Raw genomic sequence first — 22,292 nt, forward strand, 5'->3', positions numbered from 1 at the left:
TGTATGAAGGGCAGTCCTACCCCACAAGGAGGGCTTTATTCTCCTTGGCCCCATGGACAATGAGTGGAACATGCAGAGAAGCTCATTCAGGATTAAAGTCAAGAAAAAAAGTCCCAACAATTTGAACTATCAGACCGTCCATGCGCTCCGACCCTGCCATAGCTCTGTTCGCATACCACTCCAAGGAAATCAAAGACAGAAACAGGGCTCTAACATTGGCTAAAATATCCACGGCCACCTCTTGTGGTCACCACTGTAAACGGGGTGCTCGCTCCCTGGGGAATGGGTGGAAAACCTATGGCATGCCCATGAATGTAATGAAGTATCATCGTGCAGCAAGATATCCAGACTGGAAGGATGAGAGAAACGTAGGAAGACTTGTATGAACAGATGCAGAGCAAAGGAAGGAATCCTAGGAGAATAAGAGACCTCAGAAGAGGTCACTAAAAGGAAGGTGACCTCTGGGAAGGAAAGAAAGAAGCTGGGCAGAGAGGCAGAGACTCTGAGGAAGGACTATTCTATCAGGTGTAGTCACCATTGTTGTCTGTCTGGTTGTCTTTGCCACAAAGGAGGATTCCATCAAGAAGGGGGAATGGTCAAATGACTATGAATTTTTTAAAACAACCCCAATTGCCTCACCAAAAAACAAAACAAAACAAAAAACAAAAGGCATCAGAGGCAGCTAGGTGAAGCAGTGGATAAAGCACCAGCCCTGGATTCAGGAGGACCTGAGTTCAAATCCTGCCCCAAACACTTGACATTTACTAGCTGTGTGACCCTGGGCAAGTCACTTAACCCTCATTGCCCTGCAAAAAAAACCAAACAAACAAACGAACGAACAAAAAAACCATGTAGAGGCACCCCAAAATAAGATGGTCCGAGGAGGTAGTGAGCTCCCTGTCACTGGAAGTCTCCAAACTGAGTCTGGAGAACCCTTTTGGAGAGAAATTGTTAAAAATATTCTTGGTCACTTAAGGGCTGCATTAGATGCTACCAAGTCTCCTTCAAAGCCTGAAATGCTAAGATTCTGTGATTCTCTGTGGCTTAGATACAGCTGGCAAGGGATCATGGAGTCCAATTCCTGAGAGAGGCTAGAATTTGCATTTTAGGAAGCCTCTGGCTGCTCTAGGTACTCTAGGAGGTCCAAATATACCTCCCTGCCCCAGCATCCAGCTACATCTTCCCACTGAAATGGTCTGAGGGACTTTATCAAATACTATGCTGAAGGCAGCTAGGTGGCGCAGTGGATAAAACACTGGCCTTGGATTCAGGAGGACCTGAGTTCAAATCTAGCCTCAGACACTTGACACTTAACTAGCTGTGTGACCCTGGGCAAGTCACTTAACCCTTATTGCCCTGCAAAAACAAAACAAAACAAAAAACAAAAACAAATACTATGCTGAAAGCCAGTGTCTTTAGAGCATCATCCCGACCATGTACCATGTGAACAATCCTGACAGAAAAGGAAGTGGGAAGGAAAACCACAATGACTTTGGAGGCTTTGGAGCTCTTCAAATCAGATTTCCTGGAATTAAGCTCAGTGGCCTCTCACTGGAACATTGGTCCCTCTTCAGTCCTGTGCTGCCTCCCTTGTCCTCCAGACATCCCTGCCAGCACTTGGCCATCACATGCACCACTCCTTTCAGCACCTGGGACAGGGAATTAGCTCCCCCAGCATAGCTGGGGCTTTCTTATTCTCTCCTCGTTTCTCTTGGGGGTCAACTCCCTCAGAGTCATTTTTGTTCTTCTGTTTCTAATCCCAAGGTCATTCTCCCTGACTGAGCACACAGGAGAGTAACACCTGAGCAGCTCTGCCTTCTCTCTGTCACCAGTTTTCTTTTTTTCATCCACCCTGAGCATCAGTCTTATTCCCACTAGGATCCTCCTTGTCACAAGGATGGTGTTTATACAGGACCGTGCCATGTTGCTGCGTCCAGACTTTTTTACCTGCCTTTGTTCCTCTTTTCCAGAAGCATCTTATTATGATCTCAGTGGTTTGGTGAGCTCCCTGTGTAACTATATCAGTCTCTTTAAACACCCTCTCTTTTTCCTCCTCTGGGGAATTGTTTCTTTGAACTTTAGAGTGTCTGTTTTGAGAGCATATTGTGTCTCCTGTTCCTTTAGCATCTTCCATCCTAATCCATTGGAAAACCTTTGAAGTCTATTCCCCCAAAGTTGAGGGTCACCCTCCCAGCCTGCCCCTTCTCCTTTCTGATTCCATCACAGATGCCCAGGAGAAATAGTCACTTTCCTCCAAGTCTCTATTATTTTCACCCCAGAAACTAGTTCCACCTTTTTGCGAAGAGAAAGCTCCCCAGATGTCTGATCATTGGCCTCGTTACTATATCATGCCCTCATGTAAAGCTTCTGGTCTCTTTCCTGAGCTTTCCTTTCCTTTCTTTCTTCCTCCAAGTGTTCTGGAGAAACAGGTTGAGAGCTAGCTTGTGGAGACAGTAGGTCATGGGAGTTCTTCAGATGGGACTGGAAAAATTGGACCCTATTTATAGGCAGAGCCAGGAGACATAGAGAGATCCAAGACCTTAGAAAGGAAGGGTAGTGTCTTGTGAATTTCACTGGATGGCCCTTGACAGTCCTTTCCAAATATAGTGACCTTAATAGAAAACCTACATGGCCTAGTGAGCTGGGCACTTGTGGAGTCAGGAAGAACCCAGGTTCAAATCCATCCCAGACACATGCTAGCCATGAGACCTGGGCCAAGTCACTTAACCCTTCTTGGGCTCAGTTTCCTCTTCTGTAAAATGGGGATACTTATAGCACCTCCCTCCCAGGGCTATTATGAGGCTCAAATGAGATAATGAATGTAAATTACTATGTAAATGTCTTCTCTAGTAGCTCTCATCTGTCTAATGCTCTGCACTTCCCAGAGTTCTGTAATTCCCAAAGTGAATTTGCTAAGAGGGAAGTGATGAAAGGACCCTGACCCAAGAGTTAAGACACCTGGCTTCTCATCTTGGCTTGATGTGTGACCTTGGACTAGTCCCTTCACACTTAATAGGAGCCCACATCCTACGTGGGCCAAAGCTCCTGTAGTCTGGAAGAGGCATCAGAAGCCACCCAGACCTAAGCAGAAGTCCCCTGTCCACCGAGCCCAGCAAGTAACTGTCCAGCAGTTTGCTTTGGCTGGAGACTTCCCCCCAAGCCATCTCTCAAGGCAGCCCCTTCCCTTGTTGGGGCGGGGAGGGGTGGAAGGAAGCTTTTTTCCTTTCATCAAGCATAAATCTTCATCTTTAGAAACCCCTCCCCCTTGCCCAGGCTCCTGCTTCTGCCCTCTGCAGCCAAGTGCCTAGACCAAAGCGGATCCTTCTTCCAAGTGACATCCCTTTAGATGAGCAAGACAGACTGGGTGTGCTCCCAAGCCTTCTCACTCCCAGCCCCCAATGCCCAGTTTCCTCTATTGATCCTCCTATAAGAGAAAGTCAGTCCCAGGAGAACATAAGCTCCCTGGGGCAGGCATTATTTCTATGAGGCAGAGCTGGGTACAGATATCTCAAGGGTCTGAAGTTCCTCTGGGCATCTGGGCATTTCCGCTAATTTTTGCCTCTGGCTTCTTCGTGCACCATCTCACACCCTGCCAAAGACAGCGTACAGCTAACTTACTGCTTCCTACCTGGCTATAATCAATGGCTAAGGACAAGATAGGGTAGACAAGGCACACAAAAGGAAGGAAGAAAAGAACCCTGCATTTATTAAGAACCAATTGTATGCCTACTACATTATGCTTTACAGATATGATTTCACTGGGTCCTCTCAACAGCCCTCAGCTGTAGGTACTAAAATCATCCCATTCTACAGCTGAGGAAACTGAAGCAGACAAAGGTTAAGTGGCTTTCCCAGTATCACACAGTAAGTTTCTGAGGCTGGATTTGAACCCAAGTCTCCGTGTTCATTTTAGGGCCCCACAGATGAGGAAAGATATTAATGAACTGGAAAGGGTCTATAGAAAGGCAGAAGAGTTTGGGGATGTTTGCCTGGACAAAAGACTGGGGAACTTGATGACTGTGTTCAAGTATAAGGATGGCTTGCCCCCCTCCTCCAAGGGCAGGGAGTCCTGTGGGGAAGATTCAGAGAGAGGGAGATAGAAGGAAGTGGCTCTTAACAAAGGCAGCTGTCCCAGGGTGGAAGGGGATGTCTGCAGGAGGTGTGAGCTGCCCCTCCAGGAAGGGCTCCAGGCAGAGGCTGGACCAAGCAGGGAGTAGGGTCCTCCGCCCAGCTCCTCCCAGGTTAGAGTTTCTGGGAAGCTGTGGGCTGCCAGGGAGCAGGGTCAGCCTCTTACCTGGGGGGCATCCCCAGCCCCCAAACACAAGGCCTGGCCCGAAAAGACACTTGATAAGTTTGGGGTGTTAAATTGAACAAAGGGGATTTGGAAACTCCCTGTGGAAGACAATGGAGGCCAAGTGCCCTGGGAGTGAGGCCCAAGACAGGCCCCAGAGAAAGGAGAAGTGGCTGCTGGGAGGCATGGGTGAGGGGTAGGGAGGGAGACGTGTTAGGAGAGTGGGGAGGGGATGATTTGAGTTTAACCTTGAAGGGAACTCAGAGGGAGAAGAGGAGCCAGAGGAGGAAGCTTCAGGTGCTGGGAAGACAGGGCAGGAAGGATGCACCAGTGTGTCTAGGCTGGGGAGCATTGGCCAACTTGTGATAAGGGCTTAGAGTCTCAGAGTCCCAGCCTCTCTCAGCTTCACCATGTGAAACAATTCAAGGGAACCAGAGATGCCACCACCAGCCCCTACAGAACCCTCAGAGGCTCATGAGGGAAAGCCCCCCAAGGATGGCAAGACCCCTCTGACCACCCTCCAGTCCTCGGATGGTGCTGGGCTCTCCCTCACAGAGGCAGGCCCTCCGCCAGTGCAAGTCTCACCCCCTCAGCCGAGGCCACTATGAATCCCCCCCCCCAGAAGGCCCACCCAACACCCTGGAGCCTTCCCTGTGTCACCGGAGCCAAGGTCTCCCGCTTAGAGCGCCTGCAGCCAATTCTGAATTGTTGGCCAACAGCTGGATGAGTGTTTCTGGAAGATCGGAGACCGCACAAATAAAAGACTAAGTTCATTTGAGGGGACTTCCTTAAGCCTCTTAACAGGAGAGAAGGAAGAATCAGAGGCATCCTCCTAGGAGTGATGCTCAAGTCACAGGACACCCCTGTGACTGGGGAAAGGGTGTACAGAGTGAGGAGTTCCAGGCCCCGGCCCAGAGGCGAGTGTGCTCAGGGCATAGCACAGATGCCAAAGGACTTTGGCTCAGCTGGTAAGTTCCAGGAGAGGTCAGACACAGCAGCCTTAGAGATCCCAGGAGGGAGTGAGCTTGTACTAGATCCTGAAGACAATGGGGAACCAGGCCCTGGAGCTCTTGAGCAGGGGAGTGATGTGGTCAAGTCTGTACCTTTGAAGTAGTGTGGAGGACAGATTGGAGGGGGGACGCCAGTGAGGAAGCTGCTGGGATAGTCCAGGTGAGAGGTGATAAGTGGAGGCACTGAAGAGCTAGAACTGGCATCACAGAGAGTCCACCAGCTTCCCTCTGTGACTGTGGCCTGTGTAGACAGCCAGGGTGCTGTCCCTGTGTCCCTCATACAAGATTTCCTTCCTCTCCCTGCGGCTTCTGCTGCTGCTGAGTCTGGGCCTGTGTTTAGCCAGCCTTAACTCTCATATCTCAGGTTACATCCTCCCCACAGGCTGGGCCCCAAGCTGGGGCCAGTGCCTGCAGTTGGAAACCTGAGCCCCCTGGGAGGAAGCAGCTCTGACCTGGAAAATAGGGCCAACTCCAGCAGCTTTGCCATTTTTGAGGCTCTCTCTAGACTCTTGGGGGATTCCCCTGATACCCAGGCCCCAACCCAACCAATTCATTTTAACAAGGATGTATTAGGCACCTACTCCATGCTAGATGCCCTGAGCCCAAAGACAAAATGGCTCTCAGGGCCCTCCCAACACTTAGAGAGCAAACACAAGGACATTTAAGGACAGAGGGAGCAATTACACCCACAAAGATCTGGAAAGGCTTGGGAGGTCAGGGTAGGGTGGGGAGGGGGGGTTGGGGCAGGTAGCAACTGAACTGAGCCTGGAAGGAAGTGAAAGATTCTCAGAGACAGAGGTGAGGAGTGAGGGCATTCCAGGCCTGGGGGACATCCTATACAAAGGCGCAGAGATGGGAGATGCCACCTCTAATGTGAGAAACCAGTTTGTCTGAAAACAGAGTGAGTGAAACAGTATAATTCTCAAACAGGAAATGAGAGTCAAGACTTCCCAGTACTTCATATACCAAGCTGAGGAGCTGGCTTTTGAGTAGAGGGACAACCTGGTCAGACTTGTGTTCCGGCTAAGGGGAGGCTTGATTGGAGAGGAGAAGTGAGAAGCCAGAAGGGAATCCAAAGAAGATGTTGTGCCAAGGGTCTGACCTGGGATGGTGGCCTGTGGTTTTGGACACAGGAGATGTTAGAGAGGTTATAAACACAAGATTCTGGCAACTGATCAGATTGGGCAGGAGGGTGATGAGTGATAGAGGAGTCAAAGATGGTCCTGAAGCTGTGAGCCTCCTGGGAGGCTGGGAGGATGCTAGTGCCTTCAATAGAGACAGTCAGTGAAAATGCTCCAAGTCTAGAGACAGAGAGTCTTGTGCCATGAACAGCCAGGAGGCCAATGTAACTGGACCACAGACTACTGGGTGGAGACATGTAAGGTATAAGAAGACTGGAAATCTGTGAGGCTAGACAGGTCGTGAAGGGGTTAAAAGCCAAACAGAGTGTTTTTCTTTTGCTCCTGGAGGCGATAAGGAATCACTGGAGTTTATTGAGGTGAGGGGAATGGCATGGTCAGACCTGCACCTTAGGAAAGTGCAGCTGAGTGGAAGATGGAGTAGAGTGGGGAGGAACCTGAGGCAGGCATACCCACCAGCAGCTATTACGATAGTTCAGGTATGAGGTGATGAGGGTCTGCACCAGGGTAGGAGAAGTGTCAGAGGAGAGAAGAAGGGCTTTGGGGAGAGAGTACAGAGGTGAAATTGACCACAGATGCTGCAGAGGTGAAATTGACCAGAAATGCTGCAGAGGTGAAATGGAGCAGAGATGCTACAAAAGTGAAATCCACTAGAAATGCTGCAATTAAAATGGACAGGCTTTGGCAGTAGGCTGAATATGGAGGGGAGGTTTTAGGGGGAAGGATGAGCTTCATTTTGGGCAAGTCCAATTTAAGATGTCTACTGGACACTTAGTTTGAGATGTATAAAAGGCAGCTAGAGATCCGAGATTGGAGGTCAGCAGACTTTGGGGCAGGAAAGAAACATCGGCACAGAGATAGATGGTAATTAAATCCATGGGAGTTGATGAGATTACTAAGTGAAAGAGTATAGAGGGAGAAGGGGCAGAACCCCAAGGAACATGTGTAGTGAGAGAAAATTACCTGAATGAGGATCCAGCAGAAGATTTATGTAGCAAATGCACAAGGGTTTAGAGAATATTTTCCTCATGACTCCAAAAGAAAGACCTTGTAAGTCACCTTATCCCCATTCTATAGAAGAGGAAACTGAGGCCTGGGGATACCCAGGGACTTGACTATAGTCAGTCACATGGAGAGTTAGCAGCAGAGCTCAGGTTCAAATTCAGGTCTCATGTCAAGGTCAAGCGCCTTCTTTACCACACGCTTCTTCTAAATTTCTCATTTTATATAGGAGGATACTGATACCTTAGAGGAAGGGAAAAGACTTGCCCAAGGTCATATGGCTAGCTGGGGCCAGAGCCATACTTCCTAGGTTTATCAATGTTCTACGAATCCTTTGGCATCTTCAGTTAAAGCTGCCCTCGGGCCCCACCTGGGAGTGTGGAGTAGAGAGAGTCGGGTGCCTTAGCATGGGCCTGGGTGGCCCTCCCTGGGCTCAGGAGACAGCAGAGACCCACAGACACAGAATGGCAGAGCTGGGCAGGGTCTCACTGTGCATCTGGGACATCCAATGGGGAGCAATGAGGCCAGGGTCACACCATGAGAGACTGGCAGGGCCCAGATGCAAACCCGGCCCTAGTCAGGTCAGGGAAAGGTGAAGCCCTCTTGTCTGTAGTTTGGCGAGTCCCAGGTGTGGGCTCTGCTCAAGCCAAGGAAATCTGAAACCGTTACTCACCCCACTAGAAACAGACATGAGAAAGAGTTCCCACTCAAATGCAGACCTTGCAACACACATGAAAGGCAGGTCCCTCCTTGGCCCGCTGGGCCCCAGCCCCAGTTTTATGGCAGAAGCTGCTGAGTCACCAACTCCCCAGCCAGGGGAGACCTCTCCATCCCCAGCCAGGAAAACAAAAGCTGCCATGGCCCTCCTTTGTGGAATGCCCAGAGATCCGCTGGGGTGATTTACACAATGGTGTCTTCCCTGCTTCTCCTCCTAGCCGCCTGAAATGCCACTGGCCATTTCCAAGGAGTTCACTTATTTGCCGGCTCCTGGCTCCTCTTTGAAAATGTGCTGGGGCGGCTAGGTGGTGCAGTGGATAGAGCACCAGTCCTGGATTCAGAAGGACCTGAGTTCAAATCTGGCCTCAGACACTTAACACTTACTAGCTGTGTGACCCTGGGCAAGTCACTCAACCCCAATTGCCTCACCAAAAAAAAAAGAAAGAAAGAAAATGTGCCTACTTCTTATAGAGGTCAAATCTTAAACAAGCAGGTAACCACCTGAGTTCCTATCCATTTATAATAGTAACTAAACTGTATGGAACATTTTACTTTTGAAAATTGTTTTCAAATAGTTTTTCCAATTACATCTAAAAACCATTTTTACCATTTGTTTTGTAAAATTTTGAGTTCCAAAATCTCCCCCTCCCGCTCCCTCTTGATGAGAAGACAATTTGATAAAGCTTATAAAGATATTTCCACGTAAATCACATTGTGAAAGAAAACATGGGCAAAAAAACCCAAAAAACAAGAAAAATAAAGTTTAAAAAAAAAAGTCTGCTTCATTCAGCATTCGGTTTCTATCAGTTCTTTCTCTGGAGGTCGATAGTACTTTTTATCATGAGTCCTTCAGTATTGTCTTGGATCATTGTATTGCTGAGAAGAGCTAAGTCTATCCCAGCGGGTCATGATTACAATGTTGCTGTTACTGTGCATAATGTTCTCCTGGTTCTTCTCACTTCACTTTGTGTCAATTCATGGAAGTCTTTTTTTTTCAACCTTAATAGTATTTTATTATTTCCCAGTTACATTTGTTTCTATAAAATTTTAGAGTTCCCATACTATTTCTGGGTTTTGTTGTTTTTCTTTTTTGAGGTTTCTCCTTTGTGCTCTGATTCTTCTTACACAGCATGACTAATGCAGAAATATGTTTAATGTGATTGTACATGTATAACCTATATCAGACTGCTTTCTGTCTCGGGGAGGGGGGAAAATTGAAACTAGAAATTTTATAAAAACAAATGTTGAAAACTATCTCTACATGTAGATGGAAAATAATAAAAATACTTTTACGAAAAAAAAAAAAATTAGAGTTCCAAATTTTTCTCCCTCCCTTCCCTCCCCCCTCCCCAAGACAGCAAGCAATCTGATACAGGTTATATATGTACAATTACATTAAACATATTTCTGCATTAGTCATGCTGTGAATGAAGAACCAGAACAAAAGGGAAAAACCTCAAAAAAGAAAAACAAACAAACAAAAACAACCAGAAAAAGTAGAAACAGTCTGGTTCAATGTGAATTCAGATTCCACAGTTCTTTTTTCTGGATGTGGAGAATATTTTCCATCATGAGTCTTTTGGAATTGTCTTGGATCATTGTATTGCTGAGAAGAGCTAAGTCTATCCCAGTTGATCATAGCACAATGTTGCTGTTACTGTGTACAATGTTATGGAAGTCTTTTTATGGGGCATTTTGAACCCAGTGCTTGGTTTTACTCTGATGTGGTCCTTGAGACAGCCCTGGGAGGGGCTCAGGTTGTGACATGACTTCTTACCCAACTGGCAAGTGTAGGAGGCAGGATTTGAACCCAGGTCTTCCTGACTACAGGTCCAGTACTGTTTTTACCACCCTGGACTGTCTCCATCTGACTGTATTGTCTCCAAAATGGAAGAGGGTGACTATATGGCACATCGGGATTGGAGCAGAGGTTAGACCTGAGCTTGGACACTTGCCAGCCAGGTGACTGGGCAAGTCACTTAACCACTGTGCCTCAGTTTCCTCATCCATAAAATGAAGACAATAAGAGCAACTGCCCCACAGGATTTTTGTGAGGATCAAAGGAGGTGCCACTCTGTAGACCTTCTCACGAATGACTGCCTGTTTTCACATGACCCTGCCTCCCTCCAATTTCTGCCCAGAAGGACATTCAGTCTCTGCCTGCAGAGCTGGGAAGCCTAGTTCTTTGAGGGGGAGGGCTCTGGGTCCCTCCAAGGCTCTAAGGGCAGAAAAGTTCCCTGATGCCCAGACCAATGACCTTGAAATCCCTCCCTAATTCTCCCCACTCTATGGTTCCAGCCTGAAGTGAACCTCCAGGCAGGCAGGTAGCTCAGAAGGGGACAAAGGCTTGCAAGAAAACCATCTGTACCTGAGCCCATGTGGATCCCATCCCGCAGCTGCTCCTGGGCCTGCAAGCCTCAAAGGCCCTTCTCACACAGTCCCTGAGCTGGGGAGGGGACTAAGGAAGAGGCAGTCCCTGAAAATTGGGCCCTTTGTGCCCCAAGGGTGGCCTCACATGCCCTGGGAGTGTCCCTGGCATCTAGGTAGATGCCTAGCTCCCAGTATTTGGTTGACTAAAAAACCCCGATGTCCATGGCTGATCCAAATATACTTTCCCCAGGTGGTCCAAGGCCTGGCCATTGGGCAGCTGACTGAGCAGTACTCTGAGGACACCTTGCTCCAGGCCAGCATCCTTGTCTTCTGTTTCGTGGGCCTGGCTATGGTGAGACTTTGTCCTTCACTAGTTCCCTCCCACATCTGCTCATTCGTCCCCACCCTGTGGTCCTTACCTGTCACTCAGTCCCTCACTCAGTCAGTCATCTGCTCATTCGCTCATTATGTCACTCATTCCCTCCCATGCTCGTTCACCTGTTCACTCACTTACTGCCTGTTTCCTCACTCACTCATTCACTTGCCGTGTTCTCACTAGTCATGAACGCACAAATTTGCATTTGTGAGAACATACAACCCAGAAAACCTTGTAGATTTTAGAGCTGGAAGGGGCCCAATGGGTGCCTGGTCCAACCCCCTCCCACCCCACACAGAGGCAGGAATAGAGGAGGCCCAGGAAGGTTGAAGGCCCTGGTGAGTGGAGCTGACATCCAGCTTTGACTCAGGAGCCAGATGTCAACCCTGAAAGGAAACCTGAAGATCAGCCAGTTTAACCCCTCATTTTACAGATGGGCAAACTCATGAAGAGAATGAGCAGCAGACCTTGGGCTTGAAGCTCACTTCTCTGGGCCCAACCACAGTGCTGCCCCGCCATGGTCGCCACCAAAACCAGAAGCAGGATGCCACATCGGGGAGTTAACGTCTTACTCATTATGACCTCCACGGGGAATGATGGAGGGATCACTCCCAGCAATGGCTTCTGCCCAGCTGGGTCTGACAGAGGCCAGGGCCAGGGCCATGGCTTCCCCGGGAACATGGAGACAGGGGGCCTGGCAGGGGCCAGGCCAGGCTGGGTCTCCACAGTCCCTGCCCAGACGCAGTGAAGGTTGGGAGAGCCAAGATGGAGTGAAAACTAGGAGGGATTCAGACCTCGGCTGGTGGGATGCTCCCATCTGGCCCGGCCTGCCAGGGACAAGGAGGAAGTAGTTCTGGTGACTGTCCATCGCCCTCCCCAGCCCAGGGTCCCCTCCATTCTTCTTCTTAGGCTCAGGAACCTCCCTGGGGGACCTGCAAAGCATCTCCCTCCCTCCCTAACCCATCCTTAAATAGGCCCATTCTCTTAGGTCAACGAGTCCATTCTTTCATGCCTATGCAGCTGTTCAACCTCCCAAAGTGTCCCCCACTGAGTCTGCTCAAGCATACACTCTACACACAGACTTGCATATACACACACTGTCACACACACTCACACTGTCACACATATTCACACATACTGTCACACATACAGTTACACACTCACTCTCATACACACACTGTTACACACACATACACATACTCACACACTCACTGTCACACTCTCTCATACACACTCAAACTGTTCCATACACAACTCACACTGTCACACACTCAGTCTCTCATACGCACTCACACTGTTATACACTCTCACACGCTCACACTATCATGCACATTCACTCATACACACTCACAGTCATACACACACACAAGCACACACTAAAACCCAGCTCTCACCACCACAGACTTGGTTTAGTTGTAAGGCAGAGCAGGGCACTCTCAGGAGCCCCTCACCCAACCTGGGAGGCTCCTGCTGGCCTCTGAGAGACTCTCCTACCCTGACACAGGCCCTGATGACCAACGTCTTCCACTTTTGCCTCATCGTTCCCGGCCTGGTGTTCAGCCTCTGCACCATGAATATTGTCACGGACAACCTCCTCACCAAGTCAGTGCCCTCCTCAGACACAGGTAAGAGGCAGCAGGTCGACAGCCCCCATGGGCACAGTCCGAGTTCCCAGCACAGGTGTGTGGGAAGAGGCTGGCACAGCTCTGCCAGCCTCCAGAGTGCTCTGGGAACCGGCCGGGTCCCACGGCCACCCCTGGGAGAGCCCAGTTTTTCTGGTGTCCTACATTCTCCCCTTCCCCCCTTTCCCACCATCTACCATCCCCGCCCAGGTAATCTTCCCCATGAAAAAAAGGTGAGGCGAGGTTGGGCTGACAAGAAGAGATACCACATTCTCTCCCTGGAGAAAGGCAGCCAGCCAGGCAGCCTCAGGGAGGGGAGCATCCTAACGGGAAAGCCAGCCTGCTTAGGGAGGAGGCTGGCCTTGGAGAGAAGAGATAAGGTGGCTGAGGGCTAGCTTGGTGGGGTGGGGGGCTTGAATAGCAGCTTCCAGGAGCTGAGCCTTTCTCCAAGCAATGGGGAGCTACAGAGAATTCTAGAGCAGGTGAGTAGTGGAGTCAAAATGGTGCCTTGGGATCAATCTGGTGCTAGAGACAGGGAGAATAATTAGGCAGCGTTTGTAATAGTCTAGGCAATAGATGGTGAGGGCCAGGATGAGGGTGGAGGCCATGGGAAGGGAGAGGGAAGAACAGTCCTTCTAAAACTTTCCATCCTCATCCCCTGAGAGGCCAGGTGGCACAGTGATTAGAGCCACTCTGGGCCTTCACAGGCCTCTTGCTCACTGGGCCTCTCTGTCTCAGCTTCCCCTTCTGGCAAATGAAACAAAAGCTGTTAGCCTTGCCTGGAGCCCTTCCCAAGGGGCAGCTCAGCATGGGAGGCTCCATCCCAGCCCATCTCACAGCTAGGGAGAATCCTGGAATGTTCACTTCTCAGGGAGGGGCAGCTCAGAGTCTGTCTCTTTCCAGCTCTCACCATCTTCATGCACCCATTTGGTCAACAAGCATTAATGAAGTGCCTGTGGCATACACAGACCCATTCTGGCCAGTGAGCCTGATGCAGAGCTGAGATCAGACGTGTCCCGTCTCTGACCTAGGAAGCTCATGACCCCATAGAGGGAGGAAAGCTCAGACTTGGAATACCAGGTACAGAACACAGAATGAGCCACACATCAGGAAGGAGCCAAGACCAAGATCATTCCACACAAGCATTCCCAGGGAAGGTGGCACCTGACCTAGGCATTAAAGGATTGGTGGGAGTTCAATAGGCAAAAAGGGTAAGGAAGGGCATGCCAGGTGCTGGATACAGCCCGAGCAAAGACCTGGAGGTGGGTGAGGATGGGGAGTATTCAGGAGGAAGGCAGTTGTCCAGTTTGGCTGGCCACAGAAGTGGGTGATATGACATAGGGCAAGATGGTTCTGAGCTGTGAACTTCCTTTGGGAGGCCGCGGGGAGCCACTGAAGACTTTAGAGCTAGGGAGTGACCTGACCGGGCCTGTGGGCTTTCTGGCAGTGGATCAGAGAGTGGAGCCGGTTATCCAGCAGGTGGAAATGGGGAAGGGGGGTGATCTTCCCTTCCAGGGCTCCTCTGCCCCTGTCCCAGCCCACAAGTGAATGCTGTGAGCTAAGGGCAGACCTGCTTCTGTCCTCTGCTGCCAGAGGCCTGAGTTTTTAGAGGAAGCAGGGCTGGGCCGGGCCAGCCTGTAGATTCAGGAAACCTGGGCCCAGGATCCCCAGCAGCCTTGCCCTACCCTGCCTCTCTCTGCAGGCTGTGGTGAAAGCAGGGAGAGCATGACTGCCAGTGTCTGTCTGTATCCACCAAGGCTGCCATCACGGTCCCCCCTTCCAGGCCCGAGCAAGCTATTGGAGCCCAAGCCACCCTCTCCCACCCTGGACTGTAAGCCCCCTGGGGCAGGGCAGCTGAGGAGGCTAAAGGAACTGGGAGTGATGTGACTTGGGGCAGATGTGACTGACTGTGGCCTTCAAGGCTCCGGAGCCCATGGGGAGGACACATTGGTCACCTGTGCTATTCCCACACACCTGCCTGAGACAGTCCCTGCTCCGGAGTAGCTTACATTCTGTCAGAGGATGGAAGCTGGAGAGACAAGCTCAGGCTCTGTCCCCCAGAGCCCAGGGCTGCCTGGGGAGGTGGGGAGCTCCCATCACTGGAGGCCAAAACTGACCTCCTGCTTGTTAGGGATTCCCACTCAGATGCAGTGTAGACCAGAGAGGGCTCTGTGGGATCCTGCATGCTCCGGGGCTCTTCCCGTCTCTGCCTCACTGGGCACATGGTGGGTGTCAGGCAGTGACATCGAGCGCCTGTCTACACAGCCCATGCGGGGCAAAGGCTTGCCAGGCCTAGGGCAGTGGGGCGTGACCGAGAAGGGCCCAGGGAGCAGCCAGGCTGAACAGATGGGGACGGGCTTGGAGCTCCCAGTGCTGGGCTCGTGGGGGGGTGTCTGAAGTTCTCCCTCCCTGCTGGGGTGGCGGCCCAACAAAGAGCCGTCTGTGCTCCTCCCGACCTCCCCAGAACTCCAGGCCGCAGAGACAGCTGCCCAGGCTCCTGCCCCCAGGAAATGGTTCTGGGGCAGCAGGCACCAACTGAGCTGTCAGAGAGCTGGGCCCAGCTCAAGAGCTTCCTGGCCTCCCCTCTGCCCTCCTGGGTCTGAGCAGCCTGTTAAGGGGACTGAGCCCAGAGGCCAGCCTCTCCATTTGCAGGCTGTGTGACCTTGGGTCAGTCCCAGAGCCTCAGCAACCTCATATGAAAAACAAGGTGATTTTCCTCCTAGCTGGCCTTTGAGCTTTCTAAGATGGGGCACGGGAGATAGGCTCAGGGCAATCTCATCTGGGGGCTGAGAAGACAGGTGGGGGTGGGCCAGGGCAGCAGTTGGAGGGCCAGGGGTGAGCCCTCTGCCATGTCTGCAGATGCTGCCTCAGGCCCAGACACAGGACACTTCACTTTACCCTGGGTGCCAAGCTCAGTGCTCAGCCACTGTGGGGAGCAGACTTGGCCCCAGCAGCCTCTGGGCAGCTCAGTCTCTGAGAAAACAGGGCTTATCCCCAGGAGGCAGGGAGGTATCATCCCCCCCAGGGCTGGAATGAGCAATGAGACAGGAGGAAGATGAGTGTGGGCAGGGCAGGGCAGAGGAGGCTTCCCATCAGGCCTCTGAGAAGGGAGGGCATGTGAGGTGGGAAGAACAGTCTGAGCCATGGCGTGGAGGTGAGAAGGAGCCCGGTGGGCAGAGGGTGGCCAGGCTAGCTGGGTCGGACGATCGGGAGATGAGGCCTCAACAGAGCTTGAGCCTCAGGCTGGACTGTCCATGGGTGCTTTGGGGCACTGGGGGAGAGGGGCGACCCCCTTGTCCGGGTGAACACCTGGGGGAAGCAGGTGGCGAGAAGTCAGGGGAGCCGAGGTCCCGGGAGGTTCAGGCTGAGCTCCCAAGCTGGCCTCTCTGCCCTTTCTTGCAGAAGAACTAGCTCATCAGTTCCCAGAGCTGGGCCTTGGGAACTCGCAGACATGCAGATGGCTCCAACTAATTGCTCTCGGGGAGCAGCAGCTGTCTGCAAGAGCGTGGGCGTCTTCCCGGGAGAAAGGCGGCTATTAAAATACCTGCCACTCATTTCTGATCCTGGGTGGCTCACTGGAAGCCAGGGCAGGGCGCCGCTTCTGCCCACGGCCTAGGCTACAGTAAGCGGGCCCTGCCCAGGGCCAGGCTTCTCCCCCAGCTCTCCCAAGCAGCCCCACAAACCCTCCCCCCACCCCCATACCGACAGTGTGTGGGATTGGGGGCATGGAGGGATCCCCTGCCTTGACCAGAAGTCAGTGAAGCCAGGTGCCTCAGAATCACAGCCAGTTTGAGCCAGAAGGGAGCCCCCTCATTTGACAGGTGGGAGAAAACAGGCTCAGAGAGAAAGAAGTGAGCCCAGGTAAAAGTCACTGGTGGGCTCTGGTCTCCTTCTAAGCCAAGGAGCCTTCCTGCTGCCCGCCCGCCCCCAGGTTCCACAATCAGCTCAGCCCAGACTAACGCTTTCCCCCACATCCCCTTTCTCCACATGGTCTCTGGGGCACAGGGTGACCTGGCACTCTCTCAGGTCCCCGGACTGGACCGCAGGCATTGGGCCTCTGAAATCTGGTCCCAGGCCAGGAGGAAGGCCTCCTTCCTCATCATCTCTGCCTGACAAAAGCCTCCGCATCCTTTGAGGCTGCCTTCAGTTGTCTCTTCTGGGAAGTCAGCCCTGATTTCTCCTTCCTCAAATACTCTCTGATCTCCACTGCTAGCTAATACCATAAGCATGTATTAAGCACCTCCTGTATACAGGGTCCTCTGCTAGGGGGCACTAATGCAGAGATAAAACTAGCCCCCTCCTCATGCCCATCACTCTCTGCAGCGGGCACACTCTGTGTCCTCCCCCCCCAATATAAGCCCAGGAGCTGGGCCATTTTTTCATCTTGTATCCCCAGAGCTGAGGACAGGCAGCCTCCATAATCATTCATTGAAATGAATGGGTCCAGTGGCAGCTAGGGGGCACAGTGGATAGTGCACTGGTCCTGGATTCAGGAGGACCTGAGTTCAAATCTGGCCTCAGACACTTGACAAGCTATGTGACCCTGGGCAAGTCACTTAACCTTCATTGCCTCGAAAAACAACAACAACAACAAGAAAAATAAAATAAAGTGCCCCAGAGGTATTGTTTCCTCCAAAAAAAAAAAGAAAGAAAGAAAAGGTCCAGTAGAGAGGACAGGCTAGCGCCTCCTGAGCTCGCTGGGCCATTCATCCATCCAAGTTGTCTGTGGCTGCCTCCATTCCCTTCCCCCTGCTTACCCAGCCCCCACCCCCAGAGGGAGGGCTTGGCTCCTAGCCCTTGTTGAAATGAGATGGTCATCACACCCTGATATGGGCTACAAGAGACCCCAGGGCTCACCTAGTCCTACCCTCCCATTTTGCAGGTAAGGAATTTATTGTGCAGAGAAGGAAAGACACTGACCCAAAGTCACACAGACAGTAAAGGGAAGATCCAGAATTCGAACCCAGTTCCTATAATTCCAAGTCTCTCCCTTCCTCCACTGGCTTTCCATCTTTGGGGGAGGAAGGGAGACCCCCCAAAAAAACACTGATCCTCAGAGGACACAAACAGGTGCTAATGTTTGACCACTGGCTGCTATCCCAAAGCATCCTAAAGCCTGGCCTGGTCTGGCTGGCCCTTGGGGGAGGGGAAGAAAGGCTCGGTGGGAGGTGCTGGCTAAACACAGTCTGTTTTCTTTTTTTGTTTGTTTGTTTAATTTTTGCGGGGCAATGGGGGTTAAGTGACTTGCCCAGGGTCACACAGTTAGACAGTCTGTTTTCTTACTGGGCAAGGGCTGCAGGCCCCACGGGTGCCCCAGGGCCCTGTGCCCAGGAGGCCCAGAGCAGACCCACACCTAATCCTTGAGCTAGAGCTGAGGGCCACGGCCCACGGCTGTCCATGGAAGCGGGATTCAGAGATGGGGCAACAGACCCAGAGCCATTGCTTGGGGCTGATTCCCGGCCAGCAGGCAGCCCCCCTCTGTATCCCAGACAGAGTCTGCATCCTGCTGCCCCCAGTGGGCCCAGCCCAGCCCACAGCCTCCCTGGCCTCGGCTCTCCAAGGCTTTGACAAGGGAATGCAGCCTCTGCCCAGTCCTTCCAAGCAGGATGGACTTCCAGGAGGGGGCTGACGACCGACTGCAGAAATTAGGCCACTCCTGTGTACATGCTGCTATGCTTGGGGCTGGGGATACCCACAGGAGAAAGGACAGCACCCCTGCCTTCAGCAAGCTTCTAGTCTGACTAACAAGAGAAGCAGCCGGTGGTAGTGAATAGAGCTCTAGACTTAGAGTTGGGAAGACCTGAGTTTGAGTCCTACCCCACACACTCTCTGAGCCTCAGTTTACCCAACTATAAAAAAGAGATAAAAACAGCGCCCGATCCAATAGGCGTTTAACAATAAATGTCCAGGGGGCGACTAGGTGGCACAGTGGATAAAGCACCGGCCCTGGATTCAGGAGGATCTGAGTTCAAATCCAGCCTCAGACACTTGACACTTACTAGCTGTGTGACCCTGGGCAAGTCACTTAACCCCCATTGCCCCGCAAAAACAAAAACAAAACAAAACAAAAAAAACAATAAATGTCCGTTGGCTGATTGCATTGCTTTGCAAGCCCACATTCACACTAAATATCAGCTATGACAATGAGGAGGAAGAGGAGAAGGAGGAGGAGGGGGAAGAGGGGGAGGAGGGGAGGGGGGAGGAGGGGAAGGGAAGGAGGGAAGTAGGGGGGGAGGGGGAGGAGGGGGAGGAGGAGGAACTTGGCTGTGTCTTTCAGGGAACAGGAAACCACTGAGCTGGGGATTGCTGAGACAGGTCAGACCCCTTTGGGGGGTGCTGCCCAGGACAGAGGGGGTGGGGAGAGCCTGGGCAGGAGGCTCTGTGCTACAATAGTTCAGGGTGAGAGGCCCAGGAGCTTTACTTATAATGTCTGTTGTCTGAGGACCATCCTAGCTGAGGACAGACCTGAAAAGCTGAGGCCGAGGTGTGGACAGGTGGGACATGGCAGGGGGGAGTGCAGCGGGAAGGTGGAGGGAAGATGCCCAGGAGCATCATACAGCCTCCAGGTCCCAGCACTTAACTCTAGCCTGGCCAGGAGCTCCTGGGGTAGCCCTGGGCTGAGATACACCGCCCCCCCCCCTGCCAAGAATTTCTCTCCAAGCGGGGAAGGGGGCCCAGTGTCTGCTGGGGACAGCGTGTGGCTTTCTTGGCCCAGCAAGTGCTAGAATCAATCATTGTTCCTCAGAGGGCCGAATCATGTTGCCTCCCTGCTCTGTCCTGTCTCCCTGGGGCCCAGGAGCTGGGGGCAGCAGGAAGTTCCTGTGGGCTTGGCATCCTGGCTGCTGGGCCCCTCAGGAGAGCCGGCTTTGTTCCTAGCACACTCCCTCTTGTCAAACACCTTGCCACATCATCTCCTGTGAGCTCAATGACTATTCTTGTCTTAGAAAGGAGGGGGAAACTGAGTCTGAGGAGGAGAATTGACTGACCCAGGGTCACCCAGATCTGTCTGAGGCCCTTTCTGACTCTGACTCTGAGTCAAGTCCAGAGGCTGTCTGTGCCACCTAACTTGTCTGAGTTCTCCTGCCTGACATCATTAGTGCTGACACCTTGGATTTGGGAGTCAGTGAGTAAAGAAGTATTTATTTCACACTCACCATAGGTGTGTTAACTTGGTTAATTCTGCTAACGACCCTGGGAAGCTGCTGATATTATCATCTCCATTTTACAGATGGGGAAACTGAGGCAGGCTACGGTTAGTTGACGGGCCCCAGCAGGTGTCAACTGAGTAAAGAGAAGCCCGGTTTCCATACTGCCCTCCAGCTATCCCTTCCTCAGCCCGGGCCCCAGGGCGGCCCTCAGAGAGCTCTCAGTCTGATAGGAAAGAGCACCGAGCCAATAAGGGCAAAGGAGGATGGTACAAAATGATGGGGGCAATCCAGGCAGACTTCATGGAGGAGACGGGTCTTGAACAGAGCTTTGCACATGAGGGTGAAGTGGAGGATGCAGCCAAGCTCTCCCATGTCCCTTCTCCTCACTGGGCAGATGGCTGAGTCCTGAGCCCACCTGCCTGCTCAGTCTCCAGGGAGGGTGGCCTCTCTCCACGGAGGTCCTTGGGGGGAGTCCTGGGTTCCTGTTTGTATCTCCCTCTGGGACCTTGGAAAGGTCACTCTTCCTCTTCTCTGTGCCTCAGTTTCCTCCCCTGTAAGGTGAAGGGTTTGGCTCAGCTGTTCTCTAAGGTTCTGTCCAGCTGGGGAGTCTGTGGTCCCCTGTGGGAGGGGGAGGATCAAGGCATCTCCATCTCGCCCTGGCTGCTGTTCCTGATCGATGTTCTCTCTCCCTCGGTCCCCAGGAGCCATGTTAGGCATCTGTGCATCTGTCCAGCCGCTGACGCGGACCATCGGCCCCACCATAGGCAGCCTCCTGTATCAGAGGTATGGAGTCGCTGCCTTCGGTCACCTGCAGTTCGGGGTCAACTTTCTCCTGTTCCTGTATCTGTACAAGAAGAAGATTCCCCAGCAAGCCGAAAAAGCGCAGTGACCTTTGTCCCCAGATGAGCTTGCTGCCCCCCCACCGACAATAAATGCCTTGGACCCTCCTCCTCCTCCTCCCCTTCCAAGTGAGCTCTTAAGCTCTCGGGTCAGCTGATGCAGGCTTCTAGGAGCACTTCCTTCCTGCCCAGCTCAGCCCTGGGGGGCCTGGAGAGGCCTGTTCACCAGAGGGGTCTGGGAGCCAGTCGTCATTAGGGGGCTTCCGGGAGGAGGCAGAGCAGAGCACTCAGCAGAATTCTGGGGCTTCTCCTCAGTCACCGCACATTGGTTAAGCTCCTACTGTGCTCTCTGCACAGGGTAGCAAATGTAAAAAATGCCGCTGTTTTTGTCCTCAAGAAGCATCTGGTCCATAGGAGGGACCTGGTGTGCAGACACACATGCAGGGAACCATGGAGAAGGAGGCAGCATCTGAGCTGAGCCCTGAGGACCAATAGAGGGGGCTGGCATGGAATGCATTTCAAAGCCTGAAGGTGGGAAAGGGCAGGAGATGAGAGGAGCGCAATCTGACCAGAGTGCAGAGAACGTGGGCCAGGAGTGGGCCATTGTTAGGCATGTTCAAGGTAGCCATCAAAGGCTTCAGGCAGGAGACAAGGCCAGTCAGTCGGGACATTAGGAAGATGGCAGGGAGGAGGCCAGGGAGGAGGCTGAGTGGAGTCCATGAAAGAGAACAGGATTACCCAGAGAAGGTTCTGCCCACAGCTGTGTTCTGGGCTCCTTCTGCCTGCTCTGGGTATAAGCTGAGACCCCGCGTTAGGTGCCCCAATCACATTTAAGAAACCACAGAATCCCCCCATCCCCTGTTTTATAGATGAGAACAATGAGTCCCAGAGAGGAGGGAGGTCAAGTTACTGAGCATTTATTAAGCACCACTATATGCCAGGCACTGTGCTGAGAAAGGGCATTTCTTCAAGCAAGGAGGTCACACAGCTACTTAGTGACAGAGCCAGATTAGAACTCGGGCCTCCTGACTGTGCTCCTTTCCCCAAGATATTTCTCCTAACTCCACCTATTCCCACTTCCCTATGGATGTGAAGAAATAAGGGCTCGAGTCTGGCAGAGTAGACAGTGTGATACCAAGCTGCCCCGGGCAGGACAGAAGCACATGGCTGAAATGTACATGAGTCCTAAGACACCTCCATCCCAAAGACCTCTGGCACTATCCGACTCTTGTTTTACTGCAGAGGAAACTGAGACCAGGGAAACGGAGACTAAGTTACTTGGCCAAGGTCACCCAAGTAATGTCAGAGCCAGGATTTGAACCCACAACCTCTGACTGTAGGCAGTGCTCTTCCCCTGTAGTTTGGAGGCCCGAGAAATGGAATGGTTGGAGACAATACTGCCTCTGTCTAGGAGCATGGGCCCACAATGGGGATTGTGGAGGTCTGGTTCCCTCGGCCTCTTTGGCTCTGAGCCTGGTTGTGTGGGCCCCACTGGGGAGAGGCCTGTTCACAGGTTCCTACACAAAAGGCCTCATTGGGCCTGGGGCCAGGAGTGAAAAGTTTCCCCAGGGAAGGGATGGTTCTTCCAAAGTGCGTCCCAGGGTGTGGAAACTGAACAACTAGAGGGCACCTATAGCATCTGTTCTCAGGCGGCCAGGCCTAGGAGGCCCTGAGTGCCCACCCAGGGCTCCTCTTCCTCCCCTTCCTTCAGCTCCAGAATGCTGCCCTGCCCCCATCCCCACCCCCAAACCTCCTCCTCACTTCCATCAGGCAACAGC

General features: G+C 52.3%; 1 protein-coding gene across 1 annotated transcript in view; it reads left to right on the forward strand.

Moving 5' to 3' along the window:
• The window catches only part of SLC22A18 (solute carrier family 22 member 18), a 74,471-nt gene extending 53,849 nt beyond the window's left edge, over nucleotides 1–20,622 (forward strand). The window contains exons 8-10 of the mRNA XM_043969648.1: nucleotides 10,780–10,881; nucleotides 12,410–12,530; nucleotides 20,377–20,622. Coding sequence (XP_043825583.1) covers nucleotides 10,780–10,881; nucleotides 12,410–12,530; nucleotides 20,377–20,564 — 411 coding nt within the window. The 3' untranslated portion in view covers nucleotides 20,565–20,622. The remainder of the gene's footprint in view (nucleotides 1–10,779; nucleotides 10,882–12,409; nucleotides 12,531–20,376) is intronic.
• The last annotated feature ends 1,670 nt before the right edge of the window (nucleotides 20,623–22,292 follow it).

The sequence above is a fragment of the Dromiciops gliroides genome, chromosome 6, assembly GCF_019393635.1.
Source record: "Dromiciops gliroides isolate mDroGli1 chromosome 6, mDroGli1.pri, whole genome shotgun sequence".
In the NCBI taxonomy this organism is placed as follows: Eukaryota; Metazoa; Chordata; class Mammalia; order Microbiotheria; family Microbiotheriidae; genus Dromiciops; species Dromiciops gliroides.